The sequence below is a fragment of the Mandrillus leucophaeus genome, unplaced genomic scaffold, assembly GCF_000951045.1.
Source record: "Mandrillus leucophaeus isolate KB7577 unplaced genomic scaffold, Mleu.le_1.0 Scaffold12, whole genome shotgun sequence".
Classification (NCBI taxonomy): domain Eukaryota; kingdom Metazoa; phylum Chordata; class Mammalia; order Primates; family Cercopithecidae; genus Mandrillus; species Mandrillus leucophaeus.
Genome location: NW_012100320.1, coordinates 7006689 through 7031155, shown reverse-complemented (window position 1 = coordinate 7031155; position 24467 = coordinate 7006689). Strand labels below are relative to the sequence as shown.

The 24467-nt window shown below is 49.6% G+C and overlaps 1 protein-coding gene across 2 annotated transcripts in view; it reads left to right on the top strand.

Moving 5' to 3' along the window:
- Positions 1-24467, top strand: part of ITGA11 (integrin, alpha 11) — a 152699-nt gene that overhangs the window by 84065 nt on the left and 44167 nt on the right. For both annotated transcript variants that reach the window (XM_011968759.1, XM_011968764.1), the window contains 7 exons: positions 440-554; positions 3538-3665; positions 4811-4959; positions 10772-10916; positions 11394-11559; positions 13278-13348; positions 22340-22484. In XM_011968759.1, coding sequence (XP_011824149.1) covers positions 440-554; positions 3538-3665; positions 4811-4959; positions 10772-10916; positions 11394-11559; positions 13278-13348; positions 22340-22484 — 919 coding nt within the window. The remainder of the gene's footprint in view (positions 1-439; positions 555-3537; positions 3666-4810; positions 4960-10771; positions 10917-11393; positions 11560-13277; positions 13349-22339; positions 22485-24467) is intronic.

The following is a 24467-nucleotide window of genomic DNA, read 5'->3' as shown; positions in this document are numbered from 1 at the left end:
AGTCCTAGAACTTTGCCCAGGAAGGCCCTTCAGGCAACCTCTCAGACAGAGGAGTTATTCTAGTGACCCTTGAAGGGTTCACACCCACGAATGAAAAGGCTTCCCCAGATCCCGTGTGATGGATGGGTGAGTGGGGTGGACAGGTAGCGTGAGGAAGTATCATATTCCTAAATGATGAAATGGAGAACGGGGCCTTGAAAAAACAATGAAAGAGACTCCAAGATTAGTTTTTCTCCATTAGACCTGAAACCAAAGGAACTAGTACACATTGCAGCAAGAGAGAGTTCAGTTAGACCCAAAGAAGACCCCTCACCCCCTCACCCCTCAGATAGGAGAAGTCTGTCTTGGGTCATGGAGGATGGGACTGGGCTTCAGGCCATTGGACCCGGATCCTCTCTGAGGCCCCTCGCTGACTAGGGGTCTGCACTGTCCTCTCTAGGCCTGCAGCCCCCTCTGGTCTCACGAGTGTGGGAGCTCCTACTACACCACAGGGATGTGTTCAAGAGTCAACTCCAACTTCAGGTTCTCCAAGACCGTGGCCCCAGCTCTCCAAAGTAAGTGATTTCAAATCTGCAACCTCAAGGTGAGCAGTGGATGGTCCAGAGAGACCTGGGCCCTGAGCACCACAACCTGTGGCTAGAAAGCAGCATTTGGACTCTAGCCCTGCCCCGCCCCAGCTCTCCGAACGACCTGGAATGTATCACTCCACCTCTCTGGGCCTCTGTGGGAGTCATAATCCTGGCCTCCCTCTCCCAAGTGTGATAGTGAGGAACAAATGAGCTAAGGTTTCAAAGACAGTCCCGGCCTCAAGGGAGGCTCACTGTAGAAACCCTGGGTATATAGGAGGTTACCTGGTGAGCACATGCAGCAGACAAGCTGTGCACTGCACAATTCTGGGGGAATTGTTCGCTTAGACTACCATGTGAATGGCGCCCCCTGATGTTGCACAATGCAGCAGCCCTGTAGATGAAGGAACAGGGAGAACAGAAATCTCCTTGGTAATAGTTCCACCAAACTAGTGCTCCTGGACAGCAGGGAGTTCTGTCCAGCTCGTCCAGAGCCTCATGGAACGTAAAACCTCTTGTTCATTGCCCACCCGCCAAGAAAATCGGGGGAATTACTGCTCAGACCCTGCCTCCCACAAGCCCAGACTTCTTGGCTCTGAGCCTCACTGTTTCCTCTGCACTAAATACCATCACCCAAGCGGCTGCTGCCTGTTTTATGGAGGGTTCGGGAATTAGTACCTCTGGCTTGCCGGCAGCTGCCCTCCAGACAACAGGGCCCAGTCAGTGGGGCCTGGAGAAGGGAGTAGGAGGAAGCATCAATCCAGTAGGGGCAGAAAGGTGGTCCTCCTGAGGGACAAGGAGACGTGGATTCTATTCACACAAAATGACAGAGGAAATGGCAGAACCACAGCACAGGAGGAGGCCTGAGGTCAGGATACGTGAGGGGTCCACTGGGAAATGTCACCGCCTCTAGAGCTAGTCCCTCCAGGCCAAGATGTGACCATCCTACGGTCCCTGAACCTCATGTGGTGGAGGCCTCCTCACCTGGCTGACCAGCAGCTTTGCTCTGAAGCTTATCAAATGCAGATTCCAGGGCACCCCCACGTAGGTCCTAATTCAGTAGGAATATGTGCATGTGTGTGTGCATGCGTGCATGTGAGTGTGTGTGTTTTTAAGCTCCCCAAAGGAGTGTTCAGTCATGTTTAGGAAGCCCTCAAGCCAGTTTGTTCCCAAGGTGTCTTAAAAAGAAAAATTTGAAATTGTAATAAAGAAATCAGCAATAATAAAGACATCCTAATAATAAAGCTGGCTTAAAAATAAAAATAAAAATAACCTGTTAAAAGATTATGAACGCCTCCAAATCAAGGCATTTCTGTCTTGGTCACCCCCACTGCCGCCTGCACCATGCAGAGCTCCAGCACATAGCAGGCGCTCAGTCCACGTGTGTAGAGCCGAACTAAACCAGAAAAGGACAAATGTATGAGGCTCTGCCAGGCCAAGAGTATCATGCTGTACACAGTACGCAGATGGGACAAGAAGTGGCGGAGCATTCAAGTTGCCCAAATGCTTCTAAAATGCTCTGCTAAACACAAAGCCTGCAACAGGCGTCCCAACCCAAAGCCACCCCCACCTTCCTCTGTCTGCTCAGCACTGACTTCGACATAGTGCCTCTTCGAAATGCAAGAATTACTGAAACAGTTAACACACAAAAGGTTCATGCAGCATTGTTATAAAGTGGATTTTATAACAGTATAAAAACTCGCCAATAAAAATGAGCAGATGCCCAGACGCAGAGTGTATGCAATATTTCAAAGTAACTCCAACAGCTGACAAACAGAAATAAATTACTTAGATTTTAAAAGAGGAGGGGTTTTTTTTACGTTTGTTATGGCCAATGTTTTGTTTATTTTCTTTGATGATTTTCATCATTCCTTTTAATTTAGTTTTTTTGTTTATTTGTTTATTTTGTTTTGTTTTTGAGGCAGAATCTCACTCTGTCACCCAGGCTGGAGTGTAGTGGCCCGATCTTGACTCACTGCAACCTCTGCCTCCTGGGTTCAAGCAATTCTCATGTTTCAGACTCCTGAGTAGCTGGGATTACAGGTGTGCATCTTGACTCCTGGCTAATTTTTGTGTTATTAGTAGAGAAGGGGTTTTGCCATGTTGGCAAGGCTGGTCTCAAACTCCTGACCTCAGGTGATCTACCCTCTTCGGACTCACAAAGTGCTAGGATTACAGGTGTGAGCCACCACTCCCAGCCTAATTTAGTATTAATATTACAAGAGCATGAAGCAACCTTTATATTCAGAGGCAGAGATAATGGCATGAGAGCTTGAACTGATGATATCAGTACCATATTAACTCAGTGGTTTCCTTAAGGAAAAAAAAAAAAAAAGTGAAACCATGATCAGCTCAGATTTACTGAGCATTTGCTTTGTGCTTGGCCCTTTAGAAGCATCTTCTCATGAATTTTTCTAGGCAACTCTTTACTATCATTGTGCCTGTTTTACAGAAGAGAAAACTGAGGCTGAGCGGTTTCGTGACTGGCCCTAGGTCACACAGCTAAGGAGTGCCAAAGCCAGGAGTCAGTGTGATGCCACATCCCACATTTCTAGCCATGACATCATCTTTCCCTCCTAAAAGAAGAAATCCATTCATTAGGGCTGTGAGTGGTAAATGCCGCCTGCTCATCACAGCAAAACAAACGATAACAAGGTACTGATTTAAGCAGTGCTGGCTGCCTCGGAAGCATTGGCCAATTGGTAGTGGTCAGTCCCTGATTAGGAATAGAAGTGATCAGGCTTAATTTAAGCTTTGTTCAAACAGCCAGCAGAGTGGTGGGACATAGCCAGGACTTCCTGGGCTCATTCACGTTGCCCAGATAAATGTCCAGCCAGGGACAGCTTCCCAGCCCAGGGAATCACACACACGGAGCAGAGTCATTCATTTGTCCTTTGAACAATCGTCCAGAGTATCAGAGACTCGCAGACACTGCTCCTTGGGTAGCCATAACCGTGTCCCCACTTCCCAGGGTGCCAGACCTACATGGACATCGTCATTGTCCTGGATGGCTCCAACAGCATCTACCCCTGGGTGGAGGTTCAGCACTTCCTCATCAACATCCTGAAGAAGTTTTACATCGGCCCAGGGCAGATCCAGGTGAGCATCTCTTGGGCCCTTTTCTGAACAGGGCCACCCAAACCGATGGCAGGTGCTGCCTTAGGTCTAGGCGAGATCTGTGTGTGCACAAAGGAGGTGTAGGTAAGAGGACAGAGGTAGTAGGCCCAGCCGGCACCAGGGCGCTGCAGCTCAGGACACTCTTCTCCAGTGTAGCACATCAAATGACAGTTTGGGGGAGGGCTCATTCACGGGTCAGACACAACACACCACCTATGAAGACTTAGACAAGTTAAAAAGTGAGAAAGAAGGTGGGAATGGTTGAGTGGATGCTAGAGCCCTGTTGAGTGAGGCACAGGGGAGAATTGGACATATAGATCGTGGAGGGAAGATGGCAGGAGAGGAGGTAAGGGCTGCTAGGCTCATATATCTGAAATGCTGCCTGGCTAAAGCAGAGGTAGATTCATTCCCTTTTATTCTGCCTGAGTGAGGACTAATGACTAGAAGTTATTAGATGGCAGATTTCAAGTCAATCTAAGAAATTATTTGCAACAATTAGGGCCGTTCAAAAGGGACTGGACTTTCTCATGAAGTAATGAGTTCCGCACCACCAGAAGATCATCCTTTAGGGTATCATGGGTGAAAATCCAGCATTAGAAGGGCACGTGTGCCAAATAAACTCTGTGGGCTCATCCAATAGGAACGTTTCATCGTTCTATTCCTACCATAGGTCTTGAAGCTTTTTGTTTATCTTGAAGCTATTGATATTGTCATTATTTTATCATCCACGGGGACAAAAGAACCTCTCCTCTAACAAGTTTCAAGGAACCTCAGTTTTGGAGTTTGGTAAACACTGTGACCTTCCACCCACACTGTTCGTAATACTTTGTACTTAGATTCTCTGCTCCGCTTTTGTTTTCCTAAGAAAGAAGCATAATTGTTGGGCCTTTCTTTCAATCACGAAGTCTCCATTCTCTATATGCACCCCTTCTTGTGCCATCAAGCTGTCCATTCACTCCCAGAACTTTGCAGAACCTACTTCCCTTTGGCTGTGGTTACTTTCTTGCAAAGGTCCTCAGCCCTCCAGCCTCCTGAATTATCACACAGAAACTCCCGGGGATCCTCACTCTCAAATTCTAAGTTTCAGGGGATCAAAATGTTCTGTTGCCCTCTCCTCTACCTTGCAGGTTGGAGTTGTGCAGTATGGAGAAGATGTGGTGCATGAGTTTCACCTCAATGACTACAGGTCTGTAAAAGATGTGGTGGAAGCTGCCAGCCACATTGAGCAGAGAGGAGGAACAGAGACCCGGACAGCATTTGGCATCGAATTTGCACGGTAAAAAAAAAAGTAGAAGAATTATAGTTATCTATTGCCATGTAACACACTACCACTTGAGACAATAATTTCTTAATTCCTCAAAATTCTGGGGTTTGGCTGGGCTCAGCTGGTTGGTTTTCTCTTGGGTCCTCTCAGGTGGTTGCAGTCTGGTGTCACCTGGATCTGTTGTCATCTGAAGGTTCTCACGTGACTGGCAGTTGTTGCTGGCTGTTGGCTGAGAGCTCAGCTGGGACTGGTGACCTGAGCACCCACATGTGGCCATGTGGCTTGGTTTCCTTGTGGCATGGCAACTGGAGTTTTAGAGAGAGCATCCCAAGAGTGAGCTTTCCAAGAGACCCAGGCAGGACCTGGGAGACTGCCTGTAACCTGGTCTCGAAGTCCCAGAATATGACTTCTGCCACATTCTATTACTTGGGCAAGTGACTGAGCCTAGCCCAGATTCAAGGGGAAGGGAATTTGGTTCTGCCTTGATGGATGAACAGTGAGGTCATTTTGCAGAAGAGCATTTAGGATGGGGAATATTGTTGCAACCAACTTTGAAAAATAGCTCCTGCCACAGACACTCTATAAGAAGTAGGTTCTGTGAAGGTGGGGTCTTCTTATGGAGAGTTAGTCATCAATGGAGTAGAAAGAACGCAGTCAAATCTGACACCTGAGACGGTGGAGTAGTGAGGCTGATTCCTTAAAAATCACACCAGAACTTAGCCGGGCATGGTGGCTCACACCTGTAATCCTAGCATTTTGGGAGGCCAAGGTGGGCAGATTGCCTAAGCTCAGGAGTTTGAGACCAGCCTGGGCAACATGGTGAAACCCCATCTCTACTAAAATATACACAAAAAATTAGCCAAGCATGGTGGCATGCTTCTGTAGTCCCAGCTACTTGGGAGGCTGAGGCAGGAGAATTGCTTGAACCTGGGAGACGGAGGCTGCAGTGAACCAAGATGGTGCCACTGCACTCCAGCCTGGTGACAGAGCGAGACTCTGCCTCAAAAAAATAAAAAATAAAATAAAATAAAATCACACCAGAACTCACTCATCCAGATAAATGTTATCCCTAGATGTTGTCCGTGCGAAGTCTGCATGCTTATTCCAGTAATGTTGTTTCTCAAAACATGGTGGTCATCGCCCCACTGAAATTAGCCAATTTTAAAGGCAATGCCGCAGATCTCTTGAGCCAAGACCTAAACTCATAAGATGACTGTGTCAAAGGCATTTAGATTTAAAATATCTAAATGTTACACCTATAAATACGAGTTCTGCTACATTTGTTGAGACCACAGACCTGTTACCTTATGATCCCACCTTATGTAGGGTTAGTTGATGTGTTTTTTAAAAATCCACAATGTAAGAGCTATTGAGGCCAGGTGCAGTGGCTCAGACCTGTAATCCCAGCAGTTTGGGAGGCTGAGGTGGGAGGATTACTTGAGCCCATAAGTTTGAGACCAGCCTAGGCAAAACCAAGAGACCTCGTCTCTACTAAAAAAATACAAAAATTAGCCAGGCATGGTGGTGCATGCTTGTAGTCCTAACTATTCAGGAGGCTGAAGTGGGAGAATCACTTGAGCCCAGGAAGCAAAGGCTACAGTGAGCCAAGATCACACCACTGCACTCCACCTAGGCAACAGAGCCAGACCCTACCTCAAAAAAAAAAAAAAAGAAAGAAAAGAAAAAAAGAACTATTTAGTAGTATTGTGATTTCATGTGCTCAAAAGATTAAGATTTTTCCAACCTCATAACTCTTTACAATTAAGTCATTGCTCAACTAGCGTGTCTCTGTTTGCTGATAAAACTCGCTCAAGCTTTTCCTAAAGGAGCATTTCTCCATGTGAAGGTGGCTCTCTTATTCATCCTCACAAGGAATGGTCCATTTTTCTGCTTTTGTTTTGCCTTCTTCGGGGTGAGACCTGAGACTCCAGCAGGCCCTTGTGAAATGACTGGGGCAAGGAAGGCAGCCCATAACCACCAGCACTCACTTTCTCAGTGTGAAGCTAACTGACTCATACAGGAATAAAACCCACTATTTGGACCTGACTTTACAACTCACCAACCTCAGGTCAATTATTTGTGTGTGACTCACCAGGTAGTTTGAACCATCCCTGACTCATGAGCACTGCTGAGGTTGCAATCTTCACCTCAAATGAAGGTCTGATCTTCCCAACTTGCCAAATTCAAGTCCCAAACTACAGCTGGTGCCTTTTAAGGTGAAAGGTTTTCTGTCCTCAGTTTATTCTTAATGCATTTCTTTTTCCTACGCTCCTTCGAAAGGGCAAAGATTCAGGCCATGAACATGAGAGCTTATAAAGATATCGATAACCCGTGGGTCCTGGCTGTGGCAGCTCACAGTCTGATGGGAGGGCTGTGACAAGTGTTCACCCTAACCCTGACTCAGTGAGGATGAGAGAGGGAGAGGCCCCCATGGAGGGGCCAAGGAGAACTGCCAGGAGGAGGCGGCACTGCACCTGTCCTGGGAAGACCCTGGGATTCCAACAAAAACAGGTGAACAGAAGATGTGCCACACAAGACATTCCACCCTGATGCCAGCAGAGGAGAGGGAAAGTCAAGGAACATTTGCATTCAGAGATGCACTCCTCTTGACCACAGCAAGGAGTTCATGTTGGTGGGAAGTGAGCCATGTAAAGATGGTGAGAGTGATGATGTTGTAGTTAAAACCAGCATGGGTGGCCATAGCAGGTTCTTGAGTAGTAGAGTGTAATCACCAGATATACACGTTAAGAAAACGAGCCTGGCAGCTATGTACAGCAGGGAAGTGGAGAGGGCCCCTGAACAACGTGGTGTGATTCTACCTTTGGCCACATAACACTTGATTGAGCATCTACTATGTGCCTCTCACTATTTTAGGCACCAGGGCTAGATCAGTGAACAACATAGGTACAAATACTGTGCCCTCGTGAGCCGACATTCTAGAGAGAGAGGCAGACAATAAACAAATAAATAAATAACATAGCATAGTAGAAGGAGATGAAAGTTATGGGGAGAATGAAGTGTGGTAGGGGGAGTGGAGCAGTTGCAGAGGGCAGGTACAGAATCAGCATGAACAGGGCGGTGAGGAAAAGCTTCCCTGACAGATGACCTTTGACTGGAGATTTGAAAGGAGTTGAGGGAGTTGTTGGCAAGCAGATGGCTGGGAAGGAACAGCTCAAAGGTTTGGTGTGCCTGAGGATTCCAGACCATCGAAGAGTCCAATGTAGATGGGGGTGAGTAAGCAGGACCAGAGGCTAAGACAGGAAATGGGCCAGATTTCAGAGGGCTTAGGGAGCCGTTGTCAGAACCTGGGCTTTCCCCGAGAGAAAGAGGAACCTGTGCAGGTTTTGAGCAGAAACAAGTTATGACGTGGCCTCAATCTCCATGGGCCTCTCTGGTTTCTAGGCCCATGGAGCCTGTTGTTAGTATACAGCTCTCACTGCTCTCAAGGAATGTATAATCTAATTTACAAACGAACAAATCCAAGTCCCTTTCCCAGTGCAAAATCACAATTTAAAATCTGATGATTCATGCTGATATTCACACGATTACAGATTCATATGACATTCACACTATTCCACTCTATGGAAATATTATCCTGACATTTTTTTTGGCTCCATATATAATAAAACATGTTTTGCTCCTGCCATGCTTTTTTGCAGGGAGTTTTATTCCTGGGCCTGGCCCTTCCATGCAGTCACAGAAGCATCTAGAATCTCTGTCTCTTATACACATCTAGATGTGTATAAGAGACAGGTTTTATTCCTGGGCCTGGCCCTTCCATGCAGTCACAGAAGCATCTAGAATCTCCCTGGAAAGAATAGCAGAGTTCTGCTACTGGGTTGAGCTTGAGCTCAAAATCTGCTCTCGTCATGTGGCACATGCTTCTGCAGGCTTCAGTCCACAGCACATACTAAAATTAGTGGGTTTTTTAAGGCAACATATCCAGCATATTGGAGCACTGCTAAGAGAATGGCGGATGTTTTTTCTCTTTGCTGGTAGTTTGAAGATGTTCTAAACTAATTTATTTCAGCTTTTGCAAATTCCTCAACTCCTAAATCATATGCATCCGTTCCTCAGTGTGCTACGTAGGAAGAGATACCTGCGATACCAAAGCCATGTGGCTCTTTAACCTGTCACTACAGAGCTTAAATCTGTGGCCTGTCCTGCCTTGCTATGGGTCACACTCATGAGGAATAACCTCAGAGTCTAAGAGTTTAACATTTATTTTTAGATCCTTATTGGCAAATTATAACTTCTGGGCCAGACTCCTCAGTGAGACCATGTCTATACCCCTCAGAACCTCATGGTCTAAAGGAAGGCAGGCCACAGGGACACTAAAAGCCAATGGTGATTTGGGAGCCAGTTTTTCACACTTCGTAGCCCGATGGCCCGCTACAAGAGCCTGTCTGCCAGGTTGACGGTCGAGGTGCCAGCCCTGCTGTCCCCTGGGCTGGATTGCCTGATAGGTGGGCTGAGCTCATGCTCCAGATACTGAAAACAAAATAAAAAGTGAGAAAGAGAAATATTTGTCATGGATTTGATATTTAATGTTTCCCAAAATAGAATCAAAGCAATCCTTGTGAGGAAACCAGAGCTCTGTCAGGCCTCATCGCACGTATTTTATGGGTCAGTGTTGTCTGGATGCCGAGTCACCCTGGCACATCCTGTTTTCAGTACGAAGGAAAGTGAGTCTCAGCTCTGGATGCTCACCAGAACGTTATAAAATACTGGTGCCAGCCCGGCACGGTGGCTCACAGCTGTAATCCCAGCACTTTGGGAGGCAGAGGCAGGCGGATCACTTGAGGCCAGGAGTTCGAGACCAGACTGGCCAACATGGCAAAACCCCATCTCTATTAAAAATACAAAAATTAGCCAAGCGTGGTGGCACAGGCCTCTAATCCCAGCTACTTAGGAGACTGAGGCACGAGAATCACTTGAACCTGGGAGGAAGAGGTTGCAGTGAGCTGAGATTGTGCCACTGCACTCTAGCCTAGGCAACAGAGGGAGACTCTGTCTCAATTAAAAATAAGTAAACAAATTAAAATACTAATATCCAGGCCACCATCCCAGAGATTCCAATTTCAGGGGTCTGGCTGAGGCCGGGGCATCAACAGTTTTTGTTTGTTTGTCTGTTTGTTTGTTTGTCTTGAGACAGAGTCTTACTGTCACCCAGGCTGGAGTGCAATAGCGTGATCTCGGCTCACTGCAACCTCCACCTCCCGGGTTCAAGCAATTTTAATCCTCAGCCTCCCGAGTAGTTGGGATTACAGGCGCATGCCAACACACCCGGCTAAGTTTTGTATTTCTAGTAGAGGCAGGGTTTTGCCATGTTAGTCAGGCTAGTCTCAAACTCCCGACCTCAGATCATCCGCTCACCTTGGGCTCCCAAAGTGCTAGGATTACAGGCGTGAGCAACCACACCTGGCCAACAGGTTTTAAAGGCTCGCTCCACAAGATGCCAGTGAGCAGCTGGAGTTGTGAACCACTGACTTAATGCCTCTAAAGGTTGTCACCTGCCCTGAACTCCCCTCCCAGGTCCACCTCATCCCTTTGGCCTGCCCAAAACAGCAAGGTCAGGACTCCAAAGGAGCTTTTCAACATTTCATTTAAAGACAACAGATTTAAGAACCTTCTGAGCAGCTGGTGAAAGAGTAGCTGTGGCCATCTCAATCCAGCTACTTTTTTGGTTCAAGGTCCTGGCACCTGTTGGGTTGCCCAAGGGGCACTTAGTCCTGGTTTCTGTGGCCGCCCCTCTGCAGGAGCATCAGGGGCTGCCCCAATCCCACTTCTTTCTCATGACCCTGCCCCTGCGCTTGGCTTCCAGCTCAGAGGCTTTCCAGAAGGGCGGAAGGAAAGGGGCCAAGAAAGTGATGATTGTCATCACAGATGGAGAGTCCCACGACAGCCCAGACCTGGAGAAGGTGATCCAGCAAAGCGAGAGAGACAACGTAACAAGATATGCGGTGGCGGTAAGTCCTGGCCCGCCCAAGGGCTGCTGATGGTCTCTTAGAGGCTTTGCCATCAAATCCCCGGGGACTTCAAGGGACTAGTTCCAGGCAGTATCACAAGTGTCCAGGCCCTCAAAAGAGCCTCCCATTTCATCTTCTAAACAACAAGTTGAGAATATTTCTTCACTGCTCTGGCCTATCCACAAAAGCCGTGGGTTTGGGTTGCCCCGCTATCCATTGCCAGGGAGGGTCTGGAACCTCAGAAAACTAGAACACACCTCCAAACCTCCCAGCTCCCAGACCCTAGCTTAGCACAAAGGCTTTATCTTGTCCCTAAAAGAAAGTCCATTCTGCACACAAATGGCATCACGAGGAACTCTCATGGCTGCTGGCCCTGGCTCCAGCCCACCCTGGGGTCCCCAGGGTCTAGGCCGTGTGGTGTATGGGAAAGTCTGTGCTATGTTCTGGTTTGTGGTTCCTGCCCCTGTTCCCTGGCAGGTCCTGGGCTACTACAACCGCAGGGGCATCAATCCAGAAACTTTTCTAAATGAAATCAAATACATCGCCAGTGACCCCGATGACAAGCACTTCTTCAATGTCACTGATGAGGCTGCCTTGAAGGACATTGTCGATGCCCTGGGGGACAGAATCTTCAGCCTGGAAGGTGAGCAATGCATGCTAAGAGGGGATCCACTCTCTCCTGGGCTTATATCAGGTAAACTCCACAGAGCACAACCCAATCCCATAAAACGGAATGGCTTAGCAAAAGTCTTCCATAAAAATAAATGCCAGGCCAGGTGTGGTGACTCACGCCTGTAATCCCAGCACTTTGGGAGGACAAGGTGAGTGAATTGCTTCAGTTCAGGAGTTCAAGACCAGCTTGAGCAACAAGGCAAAACCTCATCTCTTCAAAAAAAATTTACAAAAATTAGCTAGGTGTGGTGGTGTGTGCCTGTAGTCCTAGCTACTTGGGAAGCTGAGGTGGGAGGATCACTTGAGCCTGGGAGGTTGAGGTTGCAATGAGCTGAGATCATGCCACTGCACTCCAGCCTGGGCAACAGAACCAGACCCTGTCCCCAAAAATTATTTTGGGGCCACCCTACTGGCCTCAGCTTCAGAGCCCCCCTTGAAAGAGTCTGTGCGTTTTATGAACAATGCTGAAAGGTTACTTTGCTAATGCTGTCATTTTTACCGCTGGGAGAACTGAACCTCAAAGGAGTTCAGTGACCCGCCAAAGATCTCACAGCTTGGGACGGTGGTGGGCTTTGAACTAGGTTGCCGAATTTCGCAAAAATAAAATACAGTGGGTGTGGTAGGCTTAGGTTAAAACTTATTTGTTGCCTGAAATTCAGTTTTAATTGGGCATCCTATGTTGCATCAGGCAACCCTAGCTTGTACCTAGCAGAGTCTGACTCCATATCCTGAAACTCTTAATCCCTATATGCCAACTGCTTCCACTCCACCAAAAGCATTTTTTATTTTTGGCAGAGTCCTTCAGATTGCCTCTCTCCTCATGATTTAAGCTCCATTTTTGATCTGATTTGCACGAATTTCATTTCCACCATTGCTATAGTGGGCCCTTCCAATATCGGGCTTTGGGCATATGGGAGGATTATAAAAAGAAATAGAAGGCCATGTAAAGCCTGAGAAGTCTGCAGTGCATTGGAAATGACAAGCCACAGACACATGAAAAGAGACTAAAATGGCCCCCGTAAACAAGGGCAGATGAATATAAAGTATGGACGTGAGCTTTGACACCCACTCCAGAACTCAAATATCCAAATCTGTGTATTTCTCCTCAAAATGGTCACCTTGGATGATGAGAACATTGGTTCCAATGATGTGTTCAGGGAGCCCCTCCGTGGGGAGAGGCTTTCAGCACTCATGGGATTTCTTACGCAAATCTGCAGTGGCGACAGACCTCCCTCTGAGGGTGGATTTGATGTTTGAGGTCCATCCAAAGGCATCTGGAACCAAAGCTAGTGAATAAAAGGAATGAACAAAGTGGGAAATTCCATTTCTTGCCAAAAACGTACACTATTTCTGTGCACTTTTGCTTGCTTTCCCCCCAATTTTAGCAGTCCTACAGTATGCATGCCCTGTAATATAATTTGTCCCGAGCCCTTTTCAGAAGTAAGTGGGCTACCAGTAACAACCCACACGGGCACCTGGAAGGTGTGTGGTGCTCCCCACCGCACAGAGTGCTGGGGAGGGCTGAGGAGGCTGGCACCCTACTGGCCTCAGCTTCAGAGCCCCCCTTGAAAGAGAGCCCCACCTCCTAATGATGCCCCAAGGAAGCAGGAGCTGTGGGTTGAGCGGCAGCTCTGTCTGGAGCTAAGTGATTGGGCATGGAGCTGACATCTCTCTGTCATTCTGTTGTAGGCACCAACAAGAACGAGACCTCCTTTGGGCTGGAGATGTCACAGACAGGCTTTTCCTCGCACGTGGTGGAGGTATGCGGTGGAGGTCCCCGCAGAGAGCCCCGCCTCTGTCTCTCAGGGCATGCACTTTCCCTTTCTAGCTCTCTAGATCTGCCATCCACCTTCACAGATGGGCTGGCTCTTCTCGCTTTCTCTCTTTCTTAGGGTCTCTCGGCCTCCCATCTTCTGTGGGCTGGAAGAGGGGAATCGAGGTCTTTCACCTATTTATATCGTCTTAAGCCCTCTTTAGAAGTGAATGGACTACAGTTAATAATCCCATAATTTCACCTGTGAGGTGCGGGGTGCACCTTCCCATTCAGTCCAGAGAGCCTTGTGCAAAATCTAGGGCAGGTGGCAAAGCCAATGGCACGTGCCTCGGATAGTTCCAGTGCCCGAGGAGGCCTGCACATGCCAGGGCGTGTCCCCATGTCAGTGTTGGGAGGGTATCCAGATGTTCCAGCTGTGCTCTGGCAGGTGACTCACAGGCACCCCCACTGTGCGGGTGCTGCGTCAGATTGCAGAGGTCCTGCGGGAGGGCTGGCCCACAGAGAGAGGGGTGTGGTGTCACAAGCAACATGTGCCAGCTGGGGCTCTGCATCACTCCCCCTCTGTGTGCTTGTGTGCTTCACCTGGTGCTGCTTCATTAGAAGGGGCTGGAGCCTCCCAGGATTGCAAGGGGTACAGAAGAATCCATGTCTGTGAATATGCTTAATGTACTGTAGAGTCCTGCCCAGGATTGCCACGTGGGAAAACATACCAACTACGTCTGTCAGTATCGATACGTGCTCCCGTGGCTGTGCTTTGCACAGCCAGGTGCATGTGTGTGCATGTGCGTGTGTGCGTGTGTGTGTTCTGCCTGGGCTGGCACCGTGAGAGTGTACTTATTCCTCCTAATTTACCAGAGAAGGCCCGTTAGTGCATCCTAGTTATATGTCATTGTCATCCTCCCGTTGCCTTCTCCTAACTCCTCGGTGAGGCGGATAGGGGAGGACTCCTTGTTCCTAGTTTACACATAAAGAATTGGAGGCATGAGAAGGTTAAGTGACCTGCTGGAGTAAAATTCGTGAGAAAAATATTAGTCTCATGCTCTTTCCTCTAGACCAAGCAGCTGCTCCGTGAGAGGGAATCTCCGGGGGTCTGAGTCAGAACTTCCAAACTGGAGGGGAGGGGGACATACGCATGACATGCAGCCGGCAGATGGACGGACATGCCACTCACACTCAGACTTTTCTGAGCTGCATCTGGACAGTTTCATGCCCACTGTCTTGAGTAACAGCAAGATGTAAATGTAGTTGCCCTGTCCTAATAACAGCCCTGTTATATGTGCACAGCGGTTTAAACTTTCCCAGGAAATTCCTGCACCTCATTTCATGCCAGAACAGCCCTACAAGGATGGCAGGTGATGATAGTTATCCTGTTTTAGGTGGTTGGATCAGCCACTCTTTTCAGTGCCTTCTCTGTGCTGGGTCCTGAGCCTGATGCCAGGAGAATCAGAGGCGGGAGTCCTGCCCTCAAGGTGCTCAGAGTCCCAGGGTAAAGAGCCCGGCACAGAGAGGTGAGAGCATCCGTTCACATGGGGGCCGGCAGAGTCACGTGCTCTGGCAGGACCAGTCCTGGTCTCCAGACTCTGAGGTCAGAGCTGATTAGAGAATGCAACAAGGAAATGCAATTTAATTAAATCTAACAAGCATTTGTTAAATGCCACTAAAGTGCCAAAAGGACCCAGAAATGATTCTTACCACCAGGAGTCAACTTGCAAACAATCCGGAATGGCATTTCTTAGCTTTGAGAGTAGGATGAAAGAAACTATAGATGCCTCCTAGGTAAAAGTGTACAACACCTGAAGACCCCCCATCCGAAGATCCCCTGTGAAGACCCCCTGCTCAATGCGGGGAATGGGGGAGACATGGTCATGCCTAATGTTAACCAAAGCAATGTGATCAGGGTAGTACAGAAGGAAGGGCCTCTGCTCAAAGAAGGGATGGTCAGGGAAAGATCCGGGACGGCTTGGCACTCGAGCAGCCCCTAAAGGACACAGGTTTCAGCAGTCCAGGGTAGCAGTAAGCAGGAGAATAGAGAGCATTGTGGACACACACTGTGTGACATTCTGGCACAGCTCAGAGGTCAGCCCTGGTGTTGGGGACAGAAGAGAAAATGAATGTCCCAATGTTTCCTTTGTCCATTCTACAGACATTTTTTTAGTATCTTCATGTGTGTCAGGCTCTGTACCAGGTACATTAAAGAAACATTTTAGCTGACAGCCGTTCATAGCCTAGCTGGGGAGAAAAACTCTTAAATAATAAGTTCACTGTCCTGCTTCTAAAATCATGATCTGTGTATGTCTAGGAATCGCGGAATCTAAAAAGAAGAGAACATTAAGATGGGCTTCAGGGACTCAGGGAAGCTTGAGCGGAGCCTTGAAAGGGGCCCAAGCAATTCAGTGTTGAGCAAGGTGATCCTTGCAGGATCAACAGGTTCCCCAGCTTCCAGAGTGGGGAGACCCAGGAGCTCACAGCCCCAGCACGTGACTTCGGTCAAGTCAAGGTCATGCCTGTCATGTGCAAGCCCTTGCACACACGCTCAACTTCTCTGTTCCCCAGGCAGAGGGGCCCAGCTTGTCTCTCCCATATACCCTAGTTCTTCCATCACCCCTGACATTTTCATCTAATTGGACTTTAAAAGAGACGACGATCACATTTGAATCTGAGACTCTTTAGTGTTAAAAACGAAAGCAAAAAAACCTTTCAAATGCACAAGAATGGTGCAAGCATGATGGGCTGTGACTGGCCACTGGGTGGCTATTTTAGAGCACAGAGGTCTTTCAGTGCCAGGCCACTGATGCCACCATGATTGGCCACAGCCATCCTGTCCCCAGGAGTCCAGCTCCTCAGCTCTGAGGGTCAGTTAGGCCTCCCTGGGGATCAGGGAGCAATGTGTGTGTCCACAATGCTATTGGGTCCAGCCTTTCCACTTTGCCCTGAGTATGTCTGTCTCCCAGGCAAGCCCCCAGGCTTCCTCCCTGCCAGAAGTGCCACAGATGGTCTCAAACAGCTGCTGCCCAAAAAGATACTGAAGGAGCCTGAGGCTTCCCTGGGTCTATTTAGTTCTAGTAGAAGGAGACATCCCTAGTAGAACATTCTCAGATGGCAGAAGAAAGGCCCAGCTCCTCCTTTCTTGGTTTGCTGCTGTCTCAATGAGCAAGGAAATCAGTCTCTGAATTAGCAAGGGTAAAAGCAACAGGAGAGAGAAAGGACCAGAGCCCAGGGTAGAGGGGAGACCCCAAGACATCACCTGACACCCACAGAGTCCAAGTCCCCAAAACATTACATTCCAGGCTGAAGGCAAAACGTCCGAGTCATTGGGAAAACCCGCGGAGCTGGAAACTCTAGTCTTGATTTACAGAAAGGGGAAAGAAAGTATTCCAAAAATTACCATCAGGAAGGCTAGCTGTGGATCCCTGGTCAAACTTTAGAACAGATTTTTAAGCTAACGCTTCCATTAGCATTTGGAAATGAACGCAAAAGTCACTAAGAGCCAGAGTGGCTTCCATTAGTGCTGGCTGTCTGCTGAGGTAGTGAACTACCTGTCAAGCTGGGTAATCAAGCAGGAGCTGCAGGAATCTGCCAGAAAGCTGGGAGAAGGGATTCACACCTCCAGAGGGGGACTAGACTCTAAGACTCTGTAATCCCACAGGACTTGAGGGGAAGATGCAGAGGGAGAAAGAGGACTACAAATAATTGATGCGCATGGGTGACGGTGTGCAGGGGACCCCTCCCACACAGGGCTCAGCTGGAGGGATTTCGCATCCGCCTTCCTACACTAGAATCCTAAATCTGCCCTAACTCCAAAAGTTTACAGAGGGAAGCAGTTTTATCAGCATAGATCTTGTCTACACAAAAACCTTGGTGACTCACCCGAGATGGGAAGAGATCCTTTTTCTCTTGTACCTAAAGGGGAGGTCACTGACCCTGCACATGATGATCTAACAGGGCCAGAGCCTCGGTTCTGTTTTGAAACAGGTTCAGTCCAGCTGAGCCCTGTGTGGGAGGGGTCCTCTGCACACCGTCACTCATGCGCATCAATTATTTGCAGTCCTCTTTCTCCTTCCACATCTTCCCCTCAAGGCCCATGGGATTACAGAGTCTTAGAGTCTAGTCCCCGTCTGGAGGTATAAACATTCCCAGTTGAGCTACCCCAGCCACCCTCCTGCCTCTTCAGCCCGTGCTCATCCCACAGGCCCTCCTGGGATTGAGATCTAGACAATGAATGGTATTGGCTATTTGCTAAGGTTCTTAGTGACTGAAGCTTTAGATGTGTAATCTTCCCTAAGGGTTTCGCATCTGAACTGGTTTTGCGTATCTGATTCAGCAAAAAATGAGATAGACTGATGAATAATGGTGAATTGAGGGGTTGACCTGTGGAAGTTGTAAACCCCTCCTGTCCCCCCTAGACCTAAACAATAGACTCCTCCACCTGCCAGGCTGGGCGGGCCGTCAAGATGGTCTCCTGACCCTCTCCCCAGCAGTCCAGGACACAGTGGCTGAGGTCCTCTGCCACGCTGGTCCCGATGGTTTGCAAATTGACTCCTGGTAGCAGGAATCATTTCTGGTTCATTCGGATCCTCCTAAGCCTGGCCCCACGTCCTCAGGCTGTGCCCTAGTGCCCACTCCTGGGCCTCTTTCCCAGGGCCTCTGACAGGCAGCAGCCAACTCTCTGATGGGGAATGAGCAGTCAGTGTACTGCGCCCTGGTCCCCACGGCCCCTTCTGCTCACCCTAGCTGCCAGATTCCAGCACTGCACTCGGTGAGGGCCCCTCCTCCACAGAAAGGCAGAGGGCCTGTTTCTGGGCCTTTCCTGCCCACAAGCCTCCTGGCCATTCATCCCTTCCTCGGGCCCACTTCAAGCTTGTTGAAACAAGCCTTCTAAGAGTCCAAGCAATTAGTGAAAGCATAATCCACCCTCCAAATGGTGTATGTGGCTTAGAAGGGGCTCTTGGGAACAGAGCCTCACCCCTCTACAGCCACTCTGACTCAGACTCTCGGGAGTTTGGGGAGGAGGACAGCCTCGGTGTCCTTTAGGGGGTCTCCCATCACACCAGCCCACAGCACCACCAGCAACTACCTCCACCTGGCTCCACAGTCTTACCTCCCAAAAGCCAAAAAGAGCTAAAAGGAAGAATTGCTGGCACCTAGTATCCTAATTCCATGACTGCTGGGCAAGAGGGAAGCACTGCCTGGCAGTGTGGGCTCAGAAAAATCATTTGCCCTCTCTGAGCTTGTCTCAATAGATGTCTGAAGAATATTTGTGAAATCGAAGCAAGGCGTGGAACTGGAAGTGTTCATTTTGAGACATACTAATAAATCAAGTAAGATTTTCTTAAAAGCCTTTTCTAACCCCACTATACGCTCACCCCCTGTCTCAGTTGTTCACCTGCTCCTAGGACTGCCAAAGTAGCCAGTCCCTGACTCAATCAGAGCACTTCTCACACGCTACCGCAATGACAAACATGACTGTGACACCTGATTCTTCGACTCCCGACCACACAGGAGATGCTTACAGATGGATTCATGAACGAGAAAAGCTACCGTGTCCCAAGTACTCACTGGCTGCCAAGTACCCTGCTAAGAATTAAAAATGCTGATTCTCACAACAGAACTGTTTTACAGCTGAGGAACTCAAGGTTGAGAGAGAGAGAGAGAGAGAGAGAGAGAGAACAGGGTCACACAGCTAGAAGCTCTGAGCTAGAAGTAGAACTCAGAGGCCTCTGACTCCAGAGCTCCTTCCTGCTCTCACCACCGGGCCAGGGATCCTCCACCTCTGCCCTAGTGACATCTTGGGCTGGATAACTCTGCCATAAGGGACCATCTTGTGCATTGTAGGATGGTTAGCAGCATCTCTAGCCTCTACCCACTAGACGCCAATAGCACCCCACCACCACCCCCAGCTGTAACAACCAAATATCACCTAGGGCACAAAACTGCCCCCGTTGGGCAGCACTGCCCTAGACCATGCTGCCTTCACTGCCAGGGCTGTGGTCCAACCCTGGCTTAGACATGGACTGACCAGAACACAGAGCTTTGAGAGATATGGTCACACACCCTGGGAGCATGCAGCTCAGCTGGGAAGGCAAGACTGCCTCAGAGGCCAGGTCAGAGGGCAGCTGAGAGCTGAGCTGGCAGGGTCTGGTGGTGGGAGCTACACACACTGCAGGTGCTAGAGCTACAATGTCCTTTGGGAAGGCACGGTGTGGCCTCGGACCTTCTGACGGCTGCCAAGCCTGCGACCTCATGTCTGCACAGAACGCCAGGAAAATCAGCTTGTGGGGAAGGTCCCCTTGTGCAAGGCCACCCAGGCACACCTTGGTAATATCTGGTGGGAGCCCAGGTGGCCTCAGATGGGAAAGGAGGCTATAAAACAGGGAGCCCGTGCCAGGCCTGCGGAGCGGGGGACACGGTTCTTCCTGGGAATGCCCACTGTTCTTTCGCCAGCTGGGCCCACATCCCCGGGTTCCCCTATTAAGGATTTGGTCCCTTCTCTTCTTTTTCCCCACCCTTCTAGATTTTTCTAAACTCAAAATGTCTGGGCTTCCCCAGCTGGGAAGAGATTGTGACATACTGAGGCTTGCTTCGGTGGCCTTAACCTGACCGCTCCTCACAGTGTCCCCATCCTCAGAAGACTCCCCCTGGCTACAACAAATTCAAGCTCAGGAAAGGGCCTCCCACTGCAGGCCCAAGACTGCAGCTGCTGCCAGGGTTAAAACAGGATGAGGTGGGAGACTGTAAGCAATCGCCTGGCCCCAGTGTTGCCAAACCCAAAAGTCAGGACGGAATTCCCCAAGCTCCCACAAGGAGAGTCAGTGTGAGGGGTCTCCCCGGCTGAATCCCCGGCCGCTGGGCCAAGCCAGCCCTTCTCAGTACATCACAGAGGCTCCCTGTCATCTGCAGAGCCAGAAATTCATCTTCAAAGGCCTGTCCATGAAGCACAGAAGCCTGGTCGGCAGTTACAAACTTGGACTCCGCAGGCAGAGAGAGGGAGGACAGGAAGGAAGAAAGTCAGACCCCAAATAGTGCGCTGCTCCCTCAGGAGGGTTCAGGTGGAAAATGGAAAGCAGGACCCACAGCAGGCTTTGGGGAAACAGGTAGATGTTTTCTTCTTGGCCCTACTCACCTGTCTGGTCAAAGCCCCAGCCCTGCCTCTGACTTGCTGTGTGACTTTGGGCAAGTCCCTTCCCCCTCTGAACCTCAACGGCTCATTTGTCAAGTGCAGATACTGAACATCTGCCCTTCCCTTTCACAGGGCCTCTGGGCCCAAATGGGCAGCCGGGTGAGAAAGTATTCCACAAAGAATAGAGCACACCCCACGTGCAGGAATGTTGGCGGTGACTTTGTGGACAGCGAATATGTGAGTTCCTGGCTCCCGTCCTGGCCCAGACAGACTGTCAGAGCCTTCTAGGCTGAGGCTCGAGCACAGAGTAGGAGGAAGAAGGCTAATTAGAAAGTGCAATGTGAAACATAACCAAGCACATTGACTCTCCCAAGACCAGCTTATTTATAGCTGTAAAAACATTCTGTCTGAACAGTCAGTTCTACCTCTGGAGGGTTAGGATATGTTAACCCTTTGATAAGATCAGCTTGACTCTGTAAAGTGGTGGGAATCTCAAGTTCACCCAGACAGCCAGGCTCAGGGAAGGCTCCATGGGAGACAGTGGTGACTTTACCAGCCTGTGTTTTGAAAGCCCAAAGCTGGGATCCAGACAGTCTGCCCCCACCCCTGTAATCACCAACGTAACTCAAAAGGCAGCCCTTCCCTGCTTGCACCACCTTCCTTGGGCCCCTCATTGTCCCTGGTCATTTTCCTTCCTCTTCCAAGTGCTGGCTGTTTGTCTGCCTGTACCCACTAGTTACGTGGCTTGCTGAAGCAGGGGATCGGGGGTACACAAGAGAGAGGGTGAGTGGACTCAGTCTTCAAGAAAGGGCTATGGGATCAGTAACCTGGAAACTTCCCCTCAAGGAGCCAGGGTTTCCTGTCTTCCTGTCCACGCATTGCAGCTTCCCTTTGTCCTACAACTGGTGGGTAGAACAAGACCCTCCAAGCCCTGAGAAACAAGCCCAAGCACCAGTGCCTTGGGTGCTGGCTGTCATGAAGGTGGCCCTGGCTTATCTGCCCAGCCTCATGTCAAGGTGCTCCAGCCCCATTGAACAGCATTCAGTTCCTTAGGAACAAAGGCTCTGCACTCTCTCCAGCCTCAGGGCCTCTGCACAGGCTGTTCCTGGCCCTTTTCTCCAGTTCTTCTTTCTTTCTGGTCCTACCTATCTTTCAGGTGCACGGTTAAACATAACAACCTTGAAGACTTTTCCTGACCCCCATCTCAATCTAGATTCAGCCTCACTGTGGTTTTTCTTGATTGCACTGATCACAGTTTGCAACTGTGTGTTTGTTTATTTTTTTTTCGTATCCTCAAGCTCTGTGGTGGGGAGCCGGGGGCGTGGCTGAGGGCGGGGGACAATATCCCTGGCACCAAACCAGTGCCTGGCACAAAGGGGACCTCAGTGAATGTTTGCTGAAGAAACCAAGGAGTAGGATTTACATGCAGGGAAGCAACTCAGACACGGCAAAGAAATACTGAAGAAGGGCAAGTGCAGGAGGCCCTTTCCCTCTTTCAATAAATGTCAGAAGGAGTGGACAGTGGCGAGAGGGTCCCTAGAGGGTTTTGAAGCCCAAGGAGGGATGGAGGTTTGGTCCTGGATTTACAGTTTGTTTCTAGAACATTCCTTTTTCCCTAAGTTCCTGTCCTTGGGATCAGTTTGACCCATTTTGTCCTAAGGATGGAAAGGGGCAAAAAAGTCTCCTTGGCTCATTCAAAAGCCAAGAGTCCCAGCCAGAAGTTAGGTTGCTAAATAATGCACCCAGGAGAAGGTGCCTGAGGTGGCTGGCAGGGGCGTCACTGGTCACAGGACCTGATGTGGCTCCTGGCAACAGGCCCATGAGGACAGGTGCTGATGTGTGTCCCCTCCCCAATGCCAGGATGGGGTTCTGCTGGGAGCTGTTGGTGCCTATGACTGGAACGGAGCTGTGCTAAAGGAGACGAGTGCCGGCAAGGTCATTCCTCTCCGTGAGTCCTACCTGAAAGAGTTCCCCGAGGAGCTCAAGAACCATGGCGCATACCTGGGTAAGAGCCCAGAGTGAGGGGAGGCCGGCGGGTGGTGGGCTGGGAGGGCACCCAGGGGCTGCAGAACCCCTAGCCCACACACGAGAGAGGGGCCTGCTGTGTATATTCTGGGCTAATTCAAGCACCCAATTCTGAAGAGCATCCCTGGGGGCATATCCTCTCCACGCTGGTAACCACCACGCCAAGCACCCTGCCCAGCATATAACAGGCGCTCCATCAATAGGTAGAATAAAGGACAAGCAGTTCCCCGCTCCCTTCAGTGTGTTTCATTTGGTGTTCCTAGACTCTGGGTCAGCTGTTGTTGTGCCTTTAAAGCTTTTGGGGCTGACTAGGGTTCCAGTACACTGAGCCTGCCTTCTGAAGGCAAAACGCAAGTCGAGTGGAATCTGCACTTGTTTTTATTTCTTAATGTTCATAATCAAGGCAGAAGTCGCTGCCCATGAAGCACTTTGGAACTGGATATCTAGAGAAGCGCACATCATTGATGGTGAAGGTCCTGGCAGCGAGGCCTTAGCCTGCTGGGCAAAGTCACCTTCCAGCTCTGCAGGAGCAGTCACCTGGCCATCCCCAGCCATGTCCCATTTGCCAAGGCTTGTTCCTTTCTAAAAGAAGGGCCAGAGGGGAGGGTGGCAAGAAGGGGTTCCCCACTGTCTCTGGGTCTTTCTGAAATTCCGAACCAAGTCCACTCTCTGTGAAGTCACTCCTCATTAAGGCTTCCTCGGACCCCACTTCTCCATGAACTTGGGCCACCCAGAGTGGACAGCGAATCTGTCCATGTGTCCATCTCTCTGGTGCTTCATCCCATCCTGACCTTTGTTCCTCAGCTCTTTAGCCAATACCCTGCCTATGACTCTGCCTACACTGTGGTTACCCTGTTTTCTATCCCCAACCATGGGACCCTCAGCTGACAAAAGGGCAAAATGCTGGAATCAGGACTGTGCTAGAAAATCCGGAAGTGTAGATCCCTAGAAGTTTCCCAACAGCGCCTGGCCCTAGGACAGCGCCTGGCCCTAGGGCCTGCGGTCCATTTAATTCGCAAGGTGTTAAACCTGAATTGCATAGCACTGCGGTTGATGCTATCAGAGTGCCATGCTAAAGTGCCGTGGTAAGAAGGACACAGCACCTGCCCTCAAGCTGCTTCCTGAGAGACACAGACATGTGCACATATAATTGTAACACAAGTGAGGTGGGAGCTCTGATAAAAGCACAAATAAAGGAGAGAAAGATTGGAGTCCTTGCCTTGGCAAATGCTCAAACACTAGGAAAGATGCCGGAAGAACAAAGGCTAGCAACCCTTTAACTAGAAACTGGAATCACTCGTGTTTCATTGTGTTTCCTCCCAAGTGCACAGCACTGCGCTGAAAGTAAGGAAACCAAAGAAAGGGCACAAGATGCAGGTGCTACGAGGCATTAAACAGCAAGACAGATCACATCAGGGTGTCCCAGGGCCCATGAGGTTAGTTCCAAGTGAGTCAGAGTGGTCCAGCGAGCTGGTACACTTAGGACCCACTGTGTAGGAGCTGGCGCCTACACCAGGTCTCCACCGCAGGGGACATTTCAAATAAGTCAAGAAAGGCCAAGCAAAGGAAGGACATGTGGGAAGTGCCAGGTTATTTCAGGACCCAAGAAGTAGATGAGTGTGGCTACAGCAGAGGGGAGAAGTGGGAACATGGAGGAGAGGGCAAGTTAGGATAGGCAGGAGGCCTCGAATGCCAGGTTAAGAGGTTTGAGCTTTTTCATGTTGGCAACAGGGAGCTATTGAACATATCTGAGTGAGAGCACAGCAGGATGAATATCCCCCTGGCCCAGCAGAGCCACCCTGCTTCCCCTCCCAGAAGACCCTGGTGAGGTAGAACTTGGCTGAAGGACACTCATGAGGCCCAGCTGTCATGCCTTAGCCACAGTCACTGCCTTGGGTGGGAGTGTTGGGGAGTGCCTTTTCTCCTCCTCCTCCTCCCTCTAGGAGTCATCCAGTGAGAGCAG